The sequence below is a fragment of the Cryptomeria japonica genome, chromosome 10, assembly GCF_030272615.1.
Source record: "Cryptomeria japonica chromosome 10, Sugi_1.0, whole genome shotgun sequence".
NCBI classification, from domain to species: domain Eukaryota; kingdom Viridiplantae; phylum Streptophyta; class Pinopsida; order Cupressales; family Cupressaceae; genus Cryptomeria; species Cryptomeria japonica.
In genome coordinates this window covers 310,486,230-310,501,160 of record NC_081414.1, presented here as the reverse complement: position 1 = coordinate 310,501,160, position 14,931 = coordinate 310,486,230, and the positions used below count along the sequence as shown (strand labels likewise).

Below are 14,931 nucleotides of genomic sequence, written 5' to 3'. Positions count from 1 at the left end.
CGGTTCTCCATTTCCCATGCTGGCATCTCCATTGTCTCCTCCGAATGCCATATTGAATTCCACATCTTCGGGTGGTTCCTCTAGTTCTTCAGCTTGTAGAGCTTCTTCAAACATTCTTGGTCCTTCATTCTGCCTCATGGACTCCCCTCCATCAAATAACAAGCCACTAGCCATAAACATTTGCACAGATGCACTTAATACATCTGTGCAAGCATAAGACCGAAACCCAAAAAGGACAGCCTTTACCTAGACTACACACGTTGAATATCAATTTAAAAAGATCAAAGCAAAAAAGAAACCTCAGACATCAAATCAAACTATAAATCTATGACACAACCTCACCAAACAAAAGGAGAACGATTCTTGTGATCCAAGGCAACATAGATAACCAATCAGAGGGAGAGAGGAAGCTCAAAGCTGACTGTTCGTCTCCTAGAGAAACCTCCTTAGTCTTTCTCCAACATTTACCTTTTAGTGGATTTGATTTTGGAAATATATTGCACTGTTTTCATTTCTCATGCTAAATTGATTGCCTGATTTCTATTGACATAGGTGCCTTATGAAGGTTTTCTAGTTGCATTATAGTTTATAACACACTCCTTTGATTTTGAAATCTTTCCAAAGTTACAAATTATAATGGATTAAAGAACTGCAATCCTACAAAATCTATAGAAGATTATGAAGGAAATCCGTTACATATTATAGTAATATGATCTCATAGAATGGTCTTTCTTTTGTCTCCAGATAAATAGGTAGAAAATAATCTTTCGAAAGATGAGTGTTAGAGTGAAAATCAAGCTTGTAATTTTTAGAAATATTAGAATTTCTGGTGCATGCTATGTTATCATCAATGCCAAACATTTGGAATAGTCACATAGTTGAATGTTTGTCTTGACTTGTTTATTTGTTTCAATGCATTTTTTCTTGAGGGTATTGATCAGAACAAAAATTCCATCTCTGTATTACATTACTCTTTTTAATATATCCAGAGACATTTATTCATTGCATATTTGAAGATTCTGATAATTGTGATTCCTCATTTTAAAGGGAGTGCACCTGAGGCTGAAACCTGGGGCTAAAGTTGCTCTTGTAGGACCTAGTGGGGGTGGTAAGGTAATACTCTAAACCTTCTCATTACAACTATTTACTTCACATTTTATGCCTGAGAATTGTTGCTAATATTTTTGTTTTACTTGTTTCAATTATTTTTTTATTTTTTAACATTCTAATATGTGTAGAGCTTTTGATTGCCAACATATTTTGTAGACAACAATTGCAAACTTAATAGAAAGATTCTATGATCCTATTAAGGGAAAGATCCTTCTTAATGGAGTGCCTTTGGCGGATATCTCACATCAACATTTGCATGAAAAGGTATTTCAGCTTGCTTTTTGCCCAATATACACAAAATTATGCATGAAAACAAGAGTGAAAGATGTACACAAAAATATTGTCACACATTGAAATTTTAATTAATAATTGTGCTTGAGTTAAATTTTTTTTGTAAGGATCTTGTCTTGGGCATTATATTTTCACTATTGGATCAACCAAAGTCCAAATGCTTCTTCTGGGTGAATTTCTAAGGTCTTTTCATCATGTTCATTTTAAAACTATAGGTTTTTTTTCCATTGCTAATATGCATCTCAATTGAATTGTGGTTATAGCCCCATTCAACTGTTCTAATTGGACTAGGTTGGAAATGTTTCTTTTGGTTAGAACTTAGGATTTGTATTCTTTTCTTATTTAAAGAATATGGCATTAAATCAAAATGGATAGCTTGGATAAGCAATTTAAAGCAAGATGTTCTAATTTTCAAGTGCTGTCAAAACATTGCCTGGTTTTGAAAGTTAAAACATGTGAACCATGATTTTACCTTGGGGATTTCATAAATGATAAAAACTTGTTTTAGGAAGCTAGATTTCTAAGGCCAATAGCTTTGAGGATAAATATCTTGAAAAAGAAGGCATAAATATTTTTGCAAGTGAACAGATGGTGAGTGGAGCTATCAAATTATGGTCGGTGGAGCTATCAAATTACACACTATATACAATAGTGGGCATTAAGTATGCATATTCAGATGTATAATATACGTGTACACCATATCTCAAAAGCCAATAGGTTACATAAAAAGTTGGGCTGGTAGTAGGTTGTAGACACAATACAGTTCTAGCCTTCTAGCCAACCTTGTAGAGGTAGAAAGAATCAACTACTTGAGTGCCAATATGAGCATCAGAACCATGCTATAATCATAAACAAGTCAAGCAACAGAAGAAGTAGAAAGAATAAATAGCTGTTAAATCTGCAGTAGAATGATACAATTAGTATCCTAAGACATACTTGTGTGTACACATTGTAATTTCTTTTATACCTTGTACTTCTATGCACTAGCTTTCTGACTGTGTTAGTTTAACTGCTGGAAACCATCACATTTGCCACTAAGTCTATTAGATGCAAACATTGTTTTATCTTGCTAACTTGAAATCCTGTATTAAAAATAAATAAGAATATACAGTTAAAGCATGTAGTCTGGTCACTCCAACAAGTTCCCCACCTTCATGATAGTCCTAGAGCATGTTGAGCACCCTTAAATTTCATCTAGGAAGGGAATGTCTGCCCTTTTTTGGGTATTGGATGCACAGATGATTTTATACTTTTGATTTTACTATTGCAGTTATGATTGGGGTATTTCCCTTATGTAGATACCTGGTGAGGCTTGTTTAGGGTTCACATCTATCTCTTTCACCTGCAGATTAGATTGACCCCGAAGATCACTGTTCAAGCTCTCTGAGTTTGAAAGTCCTCGTCTCTTTGAATGAGGCTTTCAAAGTGATTATTGGATTGATTAGATGGGATTTGGTTTGCATTGCAAGCTGTTCCATGTCTTTATAAGCAAGTATTGAGAAAAGCAAATAGATTCATGGGTTGGCATTGTGCTATAAGCAAGTATTTCTGGACTGTAAAAGATTTTCAAAGAGAGCATCTGATAGTCCTAGAATTCCTCGAACAAAGTGCTTTCAAACTAAGTGTCATCATATGGCTTGGCATTATGCTTGCTTCTAAGGTAGATGGATCAATTTGCATGTGTGGAATTGCAAGTGATGAACAAGATAACCATCAAGAATCAGCTTCCTTTATCAAATATACAATCAAATACAATTCATTTCTTTTTTCATTAAGTTTTACTTAAAAGTTTGTTTATTTCCAATTCATGATTCAAATAGAGGATGCCTGGAAAGAAGTATTCATTATCACCAATTCATGATTCAAAAAGGGGATACCTGAAAATGAATGATCAAGGATTGTACTTAAGAATGTTGTCTGGTATGTGTTATGCACCAATGGTGCTCATGAATGAGGTTCTCAGACCATTTCATGATTGTGTATCTGGATGATGCTTTTTTGTTTAGTGGGATTTGGGAAGAGGACTTGTTTAATTAGGTTTTGTAGCTCATACTGGAGAGTTGAAGACCTCACAAAATATCCAGTAATCTAACCAAGGCATGTACCTTTGTGGAAGCAGCACAGTGTCTTCACAACTTATTTGAATAAGCTTTTGGAGATTATATCACCATCGATTACCTTATGTAAAGGACTTAAATGTAATGAAGACAAGACACATGAAATCTTGAAGCAAAGATGTGTGTGAGACCAACTTTAGGCCAACCTAATCTTTAGATTTCATTCAAGAATGAAGTTGATGCTTCAAACTATGTGCTAGGAAATGGTACTTATAAGCTAGGACTTATTATGATATTTTACTCATCATGAGCAGTGATCAATCACCCAAATTTCCGTAAGGAATTGTATGCCATAGTTCAGTCAGTGAAAAATTATATCCATCATCAGCTGGAAAAGGATAATGTAATGAACGTAAAATATAAATCCTTGCAATTATTGCACATGCACAGTAATTAGCATTAGAATCAGTACAATAAATTGATGGCGTTCTTGGAGAAATTCAACAAAGTGAAGAACATTAGGAATTGTTTGAACAAAAACAGCAGTGACAAATTGTTTGAAATGTTAATGCAATTAAAATCAAACTTGCAAAACAAGGTTCTGAAGTGCTAATGCAATTGTTGCTATTTTTGTTCAAATGTCTCAGAGAGGGGATACATGTTTAATAGTATAATACATTGACAATAGTGGCATCTGTTATGAATGGCAAGTGACGGCAACAATACCAATCTTTTGTGTTCTGCCAAGAAGAGTACATTGACTTAAAGATAGAGAATGGTATTTAAAATAAGAGCTGTATACTAAGTAGACAAGCAAGGGCAGTGTGAAGCCAGTGCATCAGAGTTGCCAGAAACTTCTTTGTCCCTCCCTGGGAACGTGTATCCCCGTATCTGCTCCCATTTCCGAAACAGATATGTATCTGATACAGTCCGGATACATGTCGAATATTGTACCCACGCATGCCCAAAAATTCTTGATTTCCAACCATGCTAGATACTAATGTGATTTGATTTAAAAAATTTGACATAAATCTTCCTAAATTTAATTTAAAAAAAATTAATTCATGCATTTTTAAAAAAAAATTGATATTAACAAAACCTACACCAAATGAGAAAGACAAATGAAATGTTTTTCTATTTCAGTGACCCGTTTTTAGGGTTATCTTCCAATGCAACTCTACTATTTTTGCATATTGTAAAATGTCAAATCAACTTTATCATTATTTATGTAGCAAATATGTGTCTATATTGCTGTTGAAGTAATGAAAATCTCCTCGAATAACTTAGAAAATTGTGTTAAACATATGTGTTTTTTATGAATGACGTACCCAGCTGTATCCATATCAGGGGTCTTAAAAAATAGCCGTATCCGTATCAAATACAGTAGCCATATCCACGCAACTTTGCTGTGCATCAAAGGTGGTAGGTCATTTTGACATCATAAAGACGTACTCATTTTCAGATATATTTTCATTGCTTGAAGATGTAGAACAATGTTCAGCTGTTTGTTTGAGGTTGTGCATTGTATATCATGAGCATATGTGCAGACGCAAAGATAAGTTTGTACACACTGTTCTTGTGCTAAATTGACCATGAGAAACTGGAAAGAATATTGATTATAAGACAGAAAATGGTTCGTTCAAATAAGATTTGTATATAACTGGAGAAGCAAGGGCTGTCTGAAGCCCATGGATTGAAGGAAGTAGGTCTTTTTGGTGTCAAGAAGATATTCATTTTCAAAGATATTTTTATTGCTCATAGATGTAGGGTGGTCTTTAGCAATTTGTTTGATGTTGTACACTGCATCATGAGCAAATGTGCGGACCGAAAGCTAGGTGTGTACCCACTGTTGCTAGTTCTAAATTGTCCATGGGATAGCATTTCAAAACCAGATGTAATTGCTAAATGCATATAATGGAGGATTTTGTGGTAGCCCATTGGTTTAGTAAGGAAGCAGTACTGATAGCTTGAAAATGACTTAGTCACCAAGAAGTTGCAAGGTTATTATTGGAGCATGTGTGGTTATATGTCAGGCATATAATCTACTGTTTTGGATTATGAGAGCAAATACATAAGCCAATAATTATGGACGATTATATGAAGATTGGACACCAAGATGAAATCTCCGAGTGCTACATCTACAGATTGAGAAATATATTGAGGTGAGACAGTAGTTCTTTCCACTGCAGGGCAGGAGAGGCCTAATCCATCTGATCTATTATATATGTGATATTGTTGATTATAGATCAGAAGTGCAATAAGCAGAAAGCATAACACATAGAACAATGAACACAGCAAATTACCCTGGGAAAACCCTCCTACTTGAGGGAGAAAAACCCAGCAAATAATATCTTCTTATAAAAGGAATAAGTGCAGAAGTCTGCATACAAAACCAGGCCCTTGAGTTTGGCCAAGACTTATACAATTATAAATGCTACTTCTCCTTGAGCGAATGATAATACTTCTTCAAAGAATCGGATCTGGTGCTGAAAGATGCGTACTACTGCTAGGAAAATGTGAATTGGAGAGTGAATAATGTGGAGACTCCACCTCCTTTATATAGCAAGCTAGGTGACCACCTTTCTAGGGCCGACCTTTGTAATACAATAATTGTTTATAATATAAGGCCGACCTGCCTTAAATATTTATTCTTTTGTTTTACAATACAAGGGCCGACTTGCCTTGAATCAATTATATTAAGGAAAAATAGCTCCTGAAGCTACAAAACACCAACAGATATGACAAGCTGAGCAGTGCTGGGTGAACTGAACTGGTAGTTATGATGGCAAATCAAACAAATGGTGAAGTGATGCATCTTTGGATTGAACCACCTGTGGTGAACTGAAGATGAGTTCATCTGTCATGACAAAGACCTGATGCCTGTGTTATATATTTTCTAGTCCTTGACTCCAATGTGTAAATATAAGCACCGACACATATCAGAGATCAACTTTTCCTTATTGAAGGAGAGATGTTACAAGTTACAACCCTATTATTGTCAGCTCTCTGAAGATAGGTATAAGATAACAAAAGATAAACTAAATAAATATAACATTGGCCACTTTTAAGGAAACAAATATATTACTATAAACAGATGTGGAATCCCAGATTTTGAATTGGTGGAGAATAATATACTTGGTGTTTGTTTAAACATGAAAATTGATAGGGAAACATGGTCCGTAATGAATATATTGGCTTTTCAACATAATGCGTATTTATCTTTGTTTTTTCCTGATCTTGTGTAGTGATCTGTAGTCTATAAAAATTCTCACATTTTTTTAACTACAAAAAATTATTCACTAAAAAAAATCTGAAAGATACTTCATATTCTCTTTCCAAGAGATGGTAGACTTGCTTTTCTACATCCCGTTCTGCAGCTTGCTTAGGCCCATAAGATGTTCCAATGGTTGGTTACATCTCTAGTTCTATTTAACTATTGATGCCTTTTACGGGTGATAATCTTGGTAAAATATTATTTGGGAAGATACCTTTATATTTGTTGAACAAGCTGCAAACGTATTGTTTACTTGAGGTTCAGCTTTTTCTTAAGTTTTTGTTTCATGAAGATTATGTAGCACTGGTTTGACTCTGTTAGTCTAATAACTCGGAGACAATAAATTAAGGGTATTTGTAGTTCATCCTTATCTGTAGGATATGCTGTACTATCGTATCAATAAGTTAATGTATATTATAAGATCTTTAGGTACCTTGAATCTTACAGATCCTAGATGGCTGAGCTATCATATTCATGATTTATACTACTGAAGGATTCTCAGAACTGCCAAAAAAATCCTCTAGATATGTGTAGATCCCAATTTGGCTGTACATACAAGATGACGATCCAAATCCTAGTAAGCCTGATGGAATTAATTACCCTCTTCTCTCTAGCAAGCTCGGCTAGAGAATTAGTTTGATATGATCGTAAGAAACACAGTACGCTTTTTCTAAGTCCTGCTACTTATAATTTCTTGTAGTTTTTATTTCGTAGACCTGATTATTGGCAACTTCATTCAAAGTATTTGTACTTCAATGTCGAGTGCAGATATCAAAGGAGGGCCAATCTTTTAACATGTGGTATACGTTAAATATTTACACTGCCAATTTTCCTGTATTACTTGCAAACAGGAATCTATATATTCACATGGCTCCATATTTTAAATAAATTTAAACTAATATCTCATAACAGCTGGAATGCATCTGCAGCCATGTATAACTTAATTCCCTGGTTAAGGAAGTTGCACATGCCAATCCTGTTTTACTGAACATTCAATTTCTTTCTTATGATATAAGTGATGCTTCCAGATCCATCGGGTTGTGTTTCCTCTGGGAAAAATTCTGCATTTATTTAAAAACTACTCACAAATAAGTGGCCATGTATCTTGCTTCTGTCAGTCACAATTCCCTTAAAAGTGAGTATCTGGTATAGACTGCATCGTTTGAGGATCACAAATTGGTAATATTCTTACATAAAGTTTCATTTTAATGTTAATTAGCCATTTACGTCATTTTTCATGAGGTAAACCAACACTACTATCCATGAAGCATAGCTTCTTGTTATTGACTCGTTTGAAACTAACCTGTAATTTTGGCAGGTGAGCATTGTGAGCCAGGAACCAGTTCTTTTCAACTGCTCAATAGCAGAAAACATTGCATATGGAGTGAAGGGCAGGGCCCCTACTGTCGATGTTGAAAATGCAGCTGTATGTTCCAAAAGCATTTGTGCACTACTTCTGGGAATTTGCTTTAACCTAAAAATCTGCAACCCTATCTGCCCTTCCTATGCTGGGAATTCCTATACATGCATGAATCTGTTTTGTAGATTTTGGATACTTCATATTAACAAAGAATAAATCACCTCAAGAACAATTGTCATGTAATGCATAAATTTTATTCATAAGCGTTCATTATCCAACTCATGCTATCTACTCGTGGTTCAACAAAATTGCAGAAAATGGCCAATGCTCATGACTTTATATCAAGGTTTCCAGAAGGCTACAATACACATGTTGGAGAGCGTGGTGTGAGGCTTTCAGGAGGCCAGAAGCAACGGATAGCTATAGCAAGGGCATTACTGATGGATCCTCGTGTGCTCCTTCTGGATGAGGCTACAAGTGCGTTGGATGCAGAGAGCGAGTACTTGGTTCAAGTAAGAAAACCCCATCCTTTCATGGCATGCAGTAGAATATGCACTTCATCTTATTTTTATGCAGTAATGATCTTTTGGCTTATATTAAATTAGGATGCCATGGACCACTTGATGAAAGGGCGCACTGTTCTAGTTATAGCACATCGGCTTTCAACTGTTCAAAGTGCAAATACTGTTGCAGTTGTGTCGGGTGGTGAAATAGTTGAAAGTGGCAGTCATGAAGAATTGCTTGAAAAGAATGGTATCTATACGTCCCTAGTTCGAAGGCAATTGCAAGGAACTAAAAATGAGGTTTAAATTTTGTCAGCCAGAACAAAATTTGGAATCACACTGCTGAAGCAGTGGCTTGATGCCAGATTGATAGCCAACAAGTATAGCTAGTAAAAGAAATGGAATAAGATCTGGTACTCAACATATACCAAATATTATGTAAATCTAAATTTATGAAAGCAAATCCTTCCGGTAATGTCTTAAACTCAATGTAAAACTTCCTTATTGTTTTATGTGCAAAGATCAAAAGAATCGTTGAACTCTTTTAGCAGTTAAAGGAAGTCTCCATCCATCTGTTGACTATTAAAATTGTCTAAAAACAATAGCTAGAAGCTCCTCCTTTCAATATATTCTTATGCATTCACATTATCCTAAGGGATCCAAAACTGATTAAAAACATCTTGAAGTTCACTGATGGACTTGTGTGCAAGGGAAATTTCAACTGAGAAAGAGTCTAGCCTAGCTGGATAAAATTGTCATTGATTATTCATGATTCATCAATTCGGTTATAATAAGTCTCTATGTAAGAGATAGGACTTGGGTATCCTTTAGAAGTACTATATATAGGCTATGAACAATCTTCCATATTATCAATGCCTACAAAAAAAAGAGTTTATTTCCTTAATATGCAGTGGCTTGATAAATATTCTTCAGATGCAAATAACCAAAGGTCTATGGCATTACCACCACCATTCCGTCAATCTCTCGAGAGACACCTTCATCGTTCAAAAGTCACTGCTTAAGAACTGTCTGGGGGACTCGGTACTCTTTTGGTATCCTCTCTTTAGTCATCTTTGAAATTTTCTTAGAATTGTCGAGCTTTGTAGCCTATTTATAAAAGAGGTTCAGTGGATACTATACATCTATGATTTACTCCGCAATAGTAGTTTGGTTCTTACTTTCTATAATTGTAGTCCAATATACATTTTGGTTTATCATACGAAAGGTTTGAGGAGTGAAAAAAATATAAAAAATAGGAGAGGAGGCCATGATAACAGAAAAATAGAGATTGAGACTGAGTAAATCCCTATTTTATATGGGGACATGTCCCCATCCCTCGTCTTTTTAGAGACGGGAAAACAAGGGGATGTCCCCTTGCCGTTCCCGCTTGACCAAAAATCCTAGGAAATGTCAAGAAATGTCCCCAGCCATTTGGAGACGTTTTGCCGTCCCCGAGACAACAAGGGGGCATCCCTTTGGCGTCCCCCATCCCTAAAACGGCTAGTCATTCCCTATGTCTAGGAATGATTCCAGGTTTACAAAAAAAATAAAAAATAGTTTTTCTAATTTTCTTTGCTTTTATTAGGCTATGGGAGGCCCACAAGGACTTATGAACCACAAAGGAACCCTAAAATGACATAAAGAGTTAAAACCAAACAAAACACTAACCCAACCAACCATGACTTCGGGCTACCATTGGATGATCCACTTTTGTTAGAGAGTGATAGTGACTCAAATGGTTCCAAGTCTTTGCATATTGATAGCTCAAACGAGGCTTAGTTTCATAAGCTGTTGTATTTTGATGTTTGAGACTCTTGTTATAATGCTTTACTGAAATTTATTATGGTGTTGTACTACTACCCTCAAGATTTATCTACAAATGATATTGTTGTTATCAGTTATTGACATATCTCTCTCTTTCTTTCCCCTCTTTCTATAATATATTAATATATTTTAAAATATATATATAGATAGTCATCCTCTAAAATTGACCCTCTAAGAGACATCTCGAAAATGCATCCCCTGTCATCCTTCCATCCTCGTCCCTCCATGGAACATAGGTAAATCCATGAAAATAGTGAGGAGGCCATGATAACAGAAAAGTAGAGATGGAAAATGAGTAAATCCATACTACTAGTGAGGAGCATCATAGGTTAAAGAAAAAAAATATCCAATTGCACAAACATGCTTGAGAATTAATTGGTGACCTCTTTCTTAATCGTAAGATTGGACCTATGCTACCTCAAATAGGAATGATAACTAGGACTTATATCCTAACCGGCTCATGTCTATTTGTGCTGCTCTAAGGATCCTTGCTTGACGTGAGATATTTAGAAGTTTTCCTATAGTTATAACTAAAAGACTTATAACTTTGGTTATTAAAAAAAAATTGACTTCCATAAAGGTTTGCCTATATAAAGTATCACACTGTTACTTTACAAAATTTGATCTAAAAGACATTAAATTACAAGAACATATGGTATAAGCGGAAGTGATTAATTAGAACAATTCTAGCAAAGAGATAGTCATAGAATTGCGGCTAAATGAACCATGAGTAAATGGGAATACATATTTATACAAAGCAAGTAAATTTAGATTAATATAAAGGTGTACAACTATCATTGAGAAGAGATGTCCCTTCTTAAAAAGGAAAGGAAGGTGGTGATTTCATGATAGAGATACGAAGTTAACATTGTGTGTTATTTTTCACAAGTCTACAAATTTGTGTAAATGTTTGTTACATACTATTTTCGACATCTCTTTTTTTCTTGATTTCTTTTTCTTTTTAACATTCTGATAAGTATTTCCTTTCTAGCAAGAGATAAGCAATCCAAAAATAGAAATTGGGTATTGGCATAATGTGATGGTTTGAATTTGATTTTGTTCTTGTCATCAAGGTTCAAATTTCACTAGGATGTTATTGTCGACTGTTATATTGAAGGTGAGGTCCCCAGTTTGTGACGTCACTAGTTCATAGCTCTAGATAAAAAGTATTTACTCCTTATAAAAAAAAAGAAGCTTGAAATATAAAAAGCCATGTAACAAACATTTGTCCAAAAAGCTTGGAGAGCTTGAGACAGTCTATAAGATTATATATATAAATATATTATTTCTTATCATTTAATTAATTCATTTGAACTTTTGGGGGTGTTTTCTATATATAAAAACTTTTCTAATTAAAATTCATTACAAAACAACTGTTATAGTTGGTCTATAAGATAAGCTAACCTTTTTGATACATTAAACATTTTCAGATTTCAGTCAATATTGAAGAAGTACCTCTAACAAGGTGGCCTATTAGTTTTTAAATTAATATGTCAAAAGATTGCCCGAAGTAATACCATAAACAAGAACTAGTTCTTTACCCAAATCCATTATGAGGTGCAAGGGCAAAATGTTTTTAGGAGGAATTTATGTGATCTTTAATAATATTGAGAATCTCTTTGTAATTACTTGTGTTGGAAAGTAGTGCTTGATTAGAGCTAATTGGTATCAATACTTCCTAAAGTTGGGATCTATCTTTTGCTACAATATAAGAACTTGAGTTTAAAAATCATTCTAATATACTTAAGCATAAAATTACTGCATGAATATACAAATATGAGATAACAATATAAATCCCCTTTTTCTAGAAATTAATAGAAGTCACTTTTTTAAAGGATATGATAAATATTAGAGATGTTTAAATTGGCTATCAACCACTCAATGTTGCAACTCTTCTTGTTGGGTACCTTTTAAAGATAACAAAAAGTTATAGAGCCTTGTTAAGGACTTATTGTGGACCAATTTTGAAGTTATTTGTGGTTTTAGTAGAATCCTAGGGCCTTCGTTGCAAGCCCAAGAAAGCTAGATGATTCTAAGTGGCAATAGTCATGAACCTTGAAGTGACACTTTTTGTGCTAAGTGGGTCATAAGATGTTTGGAAGGCAATGAAGCCTAACAAACTCTCTTTAGAATTTGCATCTCTTAGGATAGAATTTATGAAAAGTAGGTTTTTAAAGATATTGACTTTAATATCTTATTGTAGCTCCTATGCTAGTTAAATTTTAAGAACTTTTGTTGGTTTGAGTATATTGAATGCTTGTGATGTTGTCAACTTGCTTTCTCTAGAATAGGGATGTTTGTTTATAGGTTCACTATCGATACTCATTCCCTTTGTTGGTCTCCCATTATTGATTTTCATGACATATCCCTTGCAAAGGCTCAATAGGTCAAGAGTCAAATGAAGGATTTTACTACTAGAGATTTATCTAGTCAAGTTTATAGAACTTGGCTTTTGTGGCTAGAATTGAAAGCCAATTTTTTCTTCAATGGGGTTAATTTTGGGTCTATAAGTGAATTCCAAATGGCTCTAACAAATATATACTTACATTAAATCGGAATTCAAGATCCTTGTACTTAACAAAAAGATTAAAACCTAGAATGTGTATCAACTACAACTTGGCTTTTATTTCCTTTGATTTAAAAATGTTTGAAAAGTTTGTTGACTAAGTGATCACTCAAATCATAATAGTGTTAAACACATAAGAGGTAAGATAGAGAAGTGAAACTATAGTTGAATTATCATGGAACTATGTGTAGGTGATGGGTTGAATTATCATTAAGCATATCACATAAAAGACAAAACAATTGAATTAGATTCTCATCTAGAGACTTGAAATAGTTCACCTTCCATTTTGCACATTCAAGGCTTTCCATTGCCTCTTGTTAATTCATGTATTCCTCCTATCCACAAATATACCCCTTTGGGTTGATCTTAAACAACTATGAACATGTATGAAGATTTATGGAAGGTTCTAGAGAACTATACTCACTTAGGGATGATGATAGATAGGAGTTCACTTGATATTGGAGAATTGTCCTTAGGTGATATGAAAGATAGGAATCATGCTAAGGCTTAGGGTTATTGGAAATTAAAGGTAGAAATCCATTGTAATCTTTCTTGAGAAAGTGATCATATAAGACCACTAAATTAGGAACAAGTGAAAAGATGCTAGAGAGTGTTCTAATGACCCTAATAAAGGGAGCAGCTTGTAAGGTTGATTTTGTTTGTGGATTCTTGTTGGATTTGTTTACCAACATTGGATTTGGTGAAGGTAAATATCTTGTGTCATCTTTTCTTATGTTGTTTGTTTTGCATCTACTAGGTAATTTTGCTATGTTAAAACATATAGTAGATATTTAGATTTAGATGTGTTTATTTCTCTATCAAAAGGTGTATAATGCAATGGAAATTAACTATAATTATTGTAATAACATTATATGTTGTAGGTTTTTATATGCCATTTGATAAAGCATAGTATTTGTCAAATTGTTGTGAATGAAAGTATATGTGTTGGTGGAAATATTTATGGAATAACCAAGGAATTTATAGATCATTTTTTCCTCTAACATTGTTCTTTATGAATGATCATCCTACATTTGAATTCACAATATATCATTCTACTTTGGAACTATTGCTTTCAAACCATTTGTGAGCTATTGTTGAGCCCAAAACTATTGTTCTTGGTATTTGTTATTATTAAACTTTTTGGTGGAGGAAGTTTTTATTTGGTATTTGTCTAACTCATGACCATGTAATGCCTACCAAAATACCCTAGAGAAGTACACTAACTAACATGCAATGGAGATAAAAAAAAAATTAAATCAACTAATGCAACCATTATCATCAACTACTCAAATGCAATAATCATTCATTAACCATATAACATCCAACCATCATGATCAATTACACATAAGAACACAACACAAGTGGAAATAAACATAACATATCAAAGTATCCTCTAAGGCATTTCAATGTCATCACTTAAACTAACCATAAACAATAACTTAACACCATAACACAATTACCACCAAAGACTAAATGCATACTAATTCCTAGCATGATTCATTCTTACAATGCATACATGATCATTCACTATTCTATATCATGATTAAATGCATACTTAACCAATCCTTTTAAGTTCATTTTAAAACACCAATACCAAATGTTCCCCCTCCCAAATTACTTATACATTTCTATCAGCATGGACAAATCACAAGATAATCTAACATATATCCAACATTACATAAGACCATGTAGACATTCATGAATCAATTTCCATTAATGAACCAATATTACAAGTTATATTATTTGTTCTCCTAACATACTATTACAACATATATGATGACAATATCCTTCACCACAAGGAACATGGTCCTATTTACATTTCAATTACATCATGAATCACTACATATATTGCCATAGAATCATTTACATCAATCTACTACATGTATCCATCCAAAGCTGAGAAGACAAGATATGCACATCCATGCAAGAGCATCCAATGAAGAACA

The 14,931-nt window shown here is 34.0% G+C and overlaps 1 protein-coding gene across 1 annotated transcript in view; it reads left to right on the top strand.

Moving 5' to 3' along the window:
- Positions 1–9,243, top strand: part of LOC131078959 (ABC transporter B family member 25) — a 163,486-nt gene extending 154,243 nt beyond the window's left edge. Inside the window, exons 13-17 of the mRNA XM_058016813.2 lie at positions 1,048–1,113; positions 1,267–1,374; positions 8,051–8,158; positions 8,407–8,604; positions 8,698–9,243. Of these exons, the coding sequence (XP_057872796.1) occupies positions 1,048–1,113; positions 1,267–1,374; positions 8,051–8,158; positions 8,407–8,604; positions 8,698–8,901 (684 nt within the window). The 3' untranslated portion in view covers positions 8,902–9,243. The remainder of the gene's footprint in view (positions 1–1,047; positions 1,114–1,266; positions 1,375–8,050; positions 8,159–8,406; positions 8,605–8,697) is intronic.
- The last annotated feature ends 5,688 nt before the right edge of the window (positions 9,244–14,931 follow it).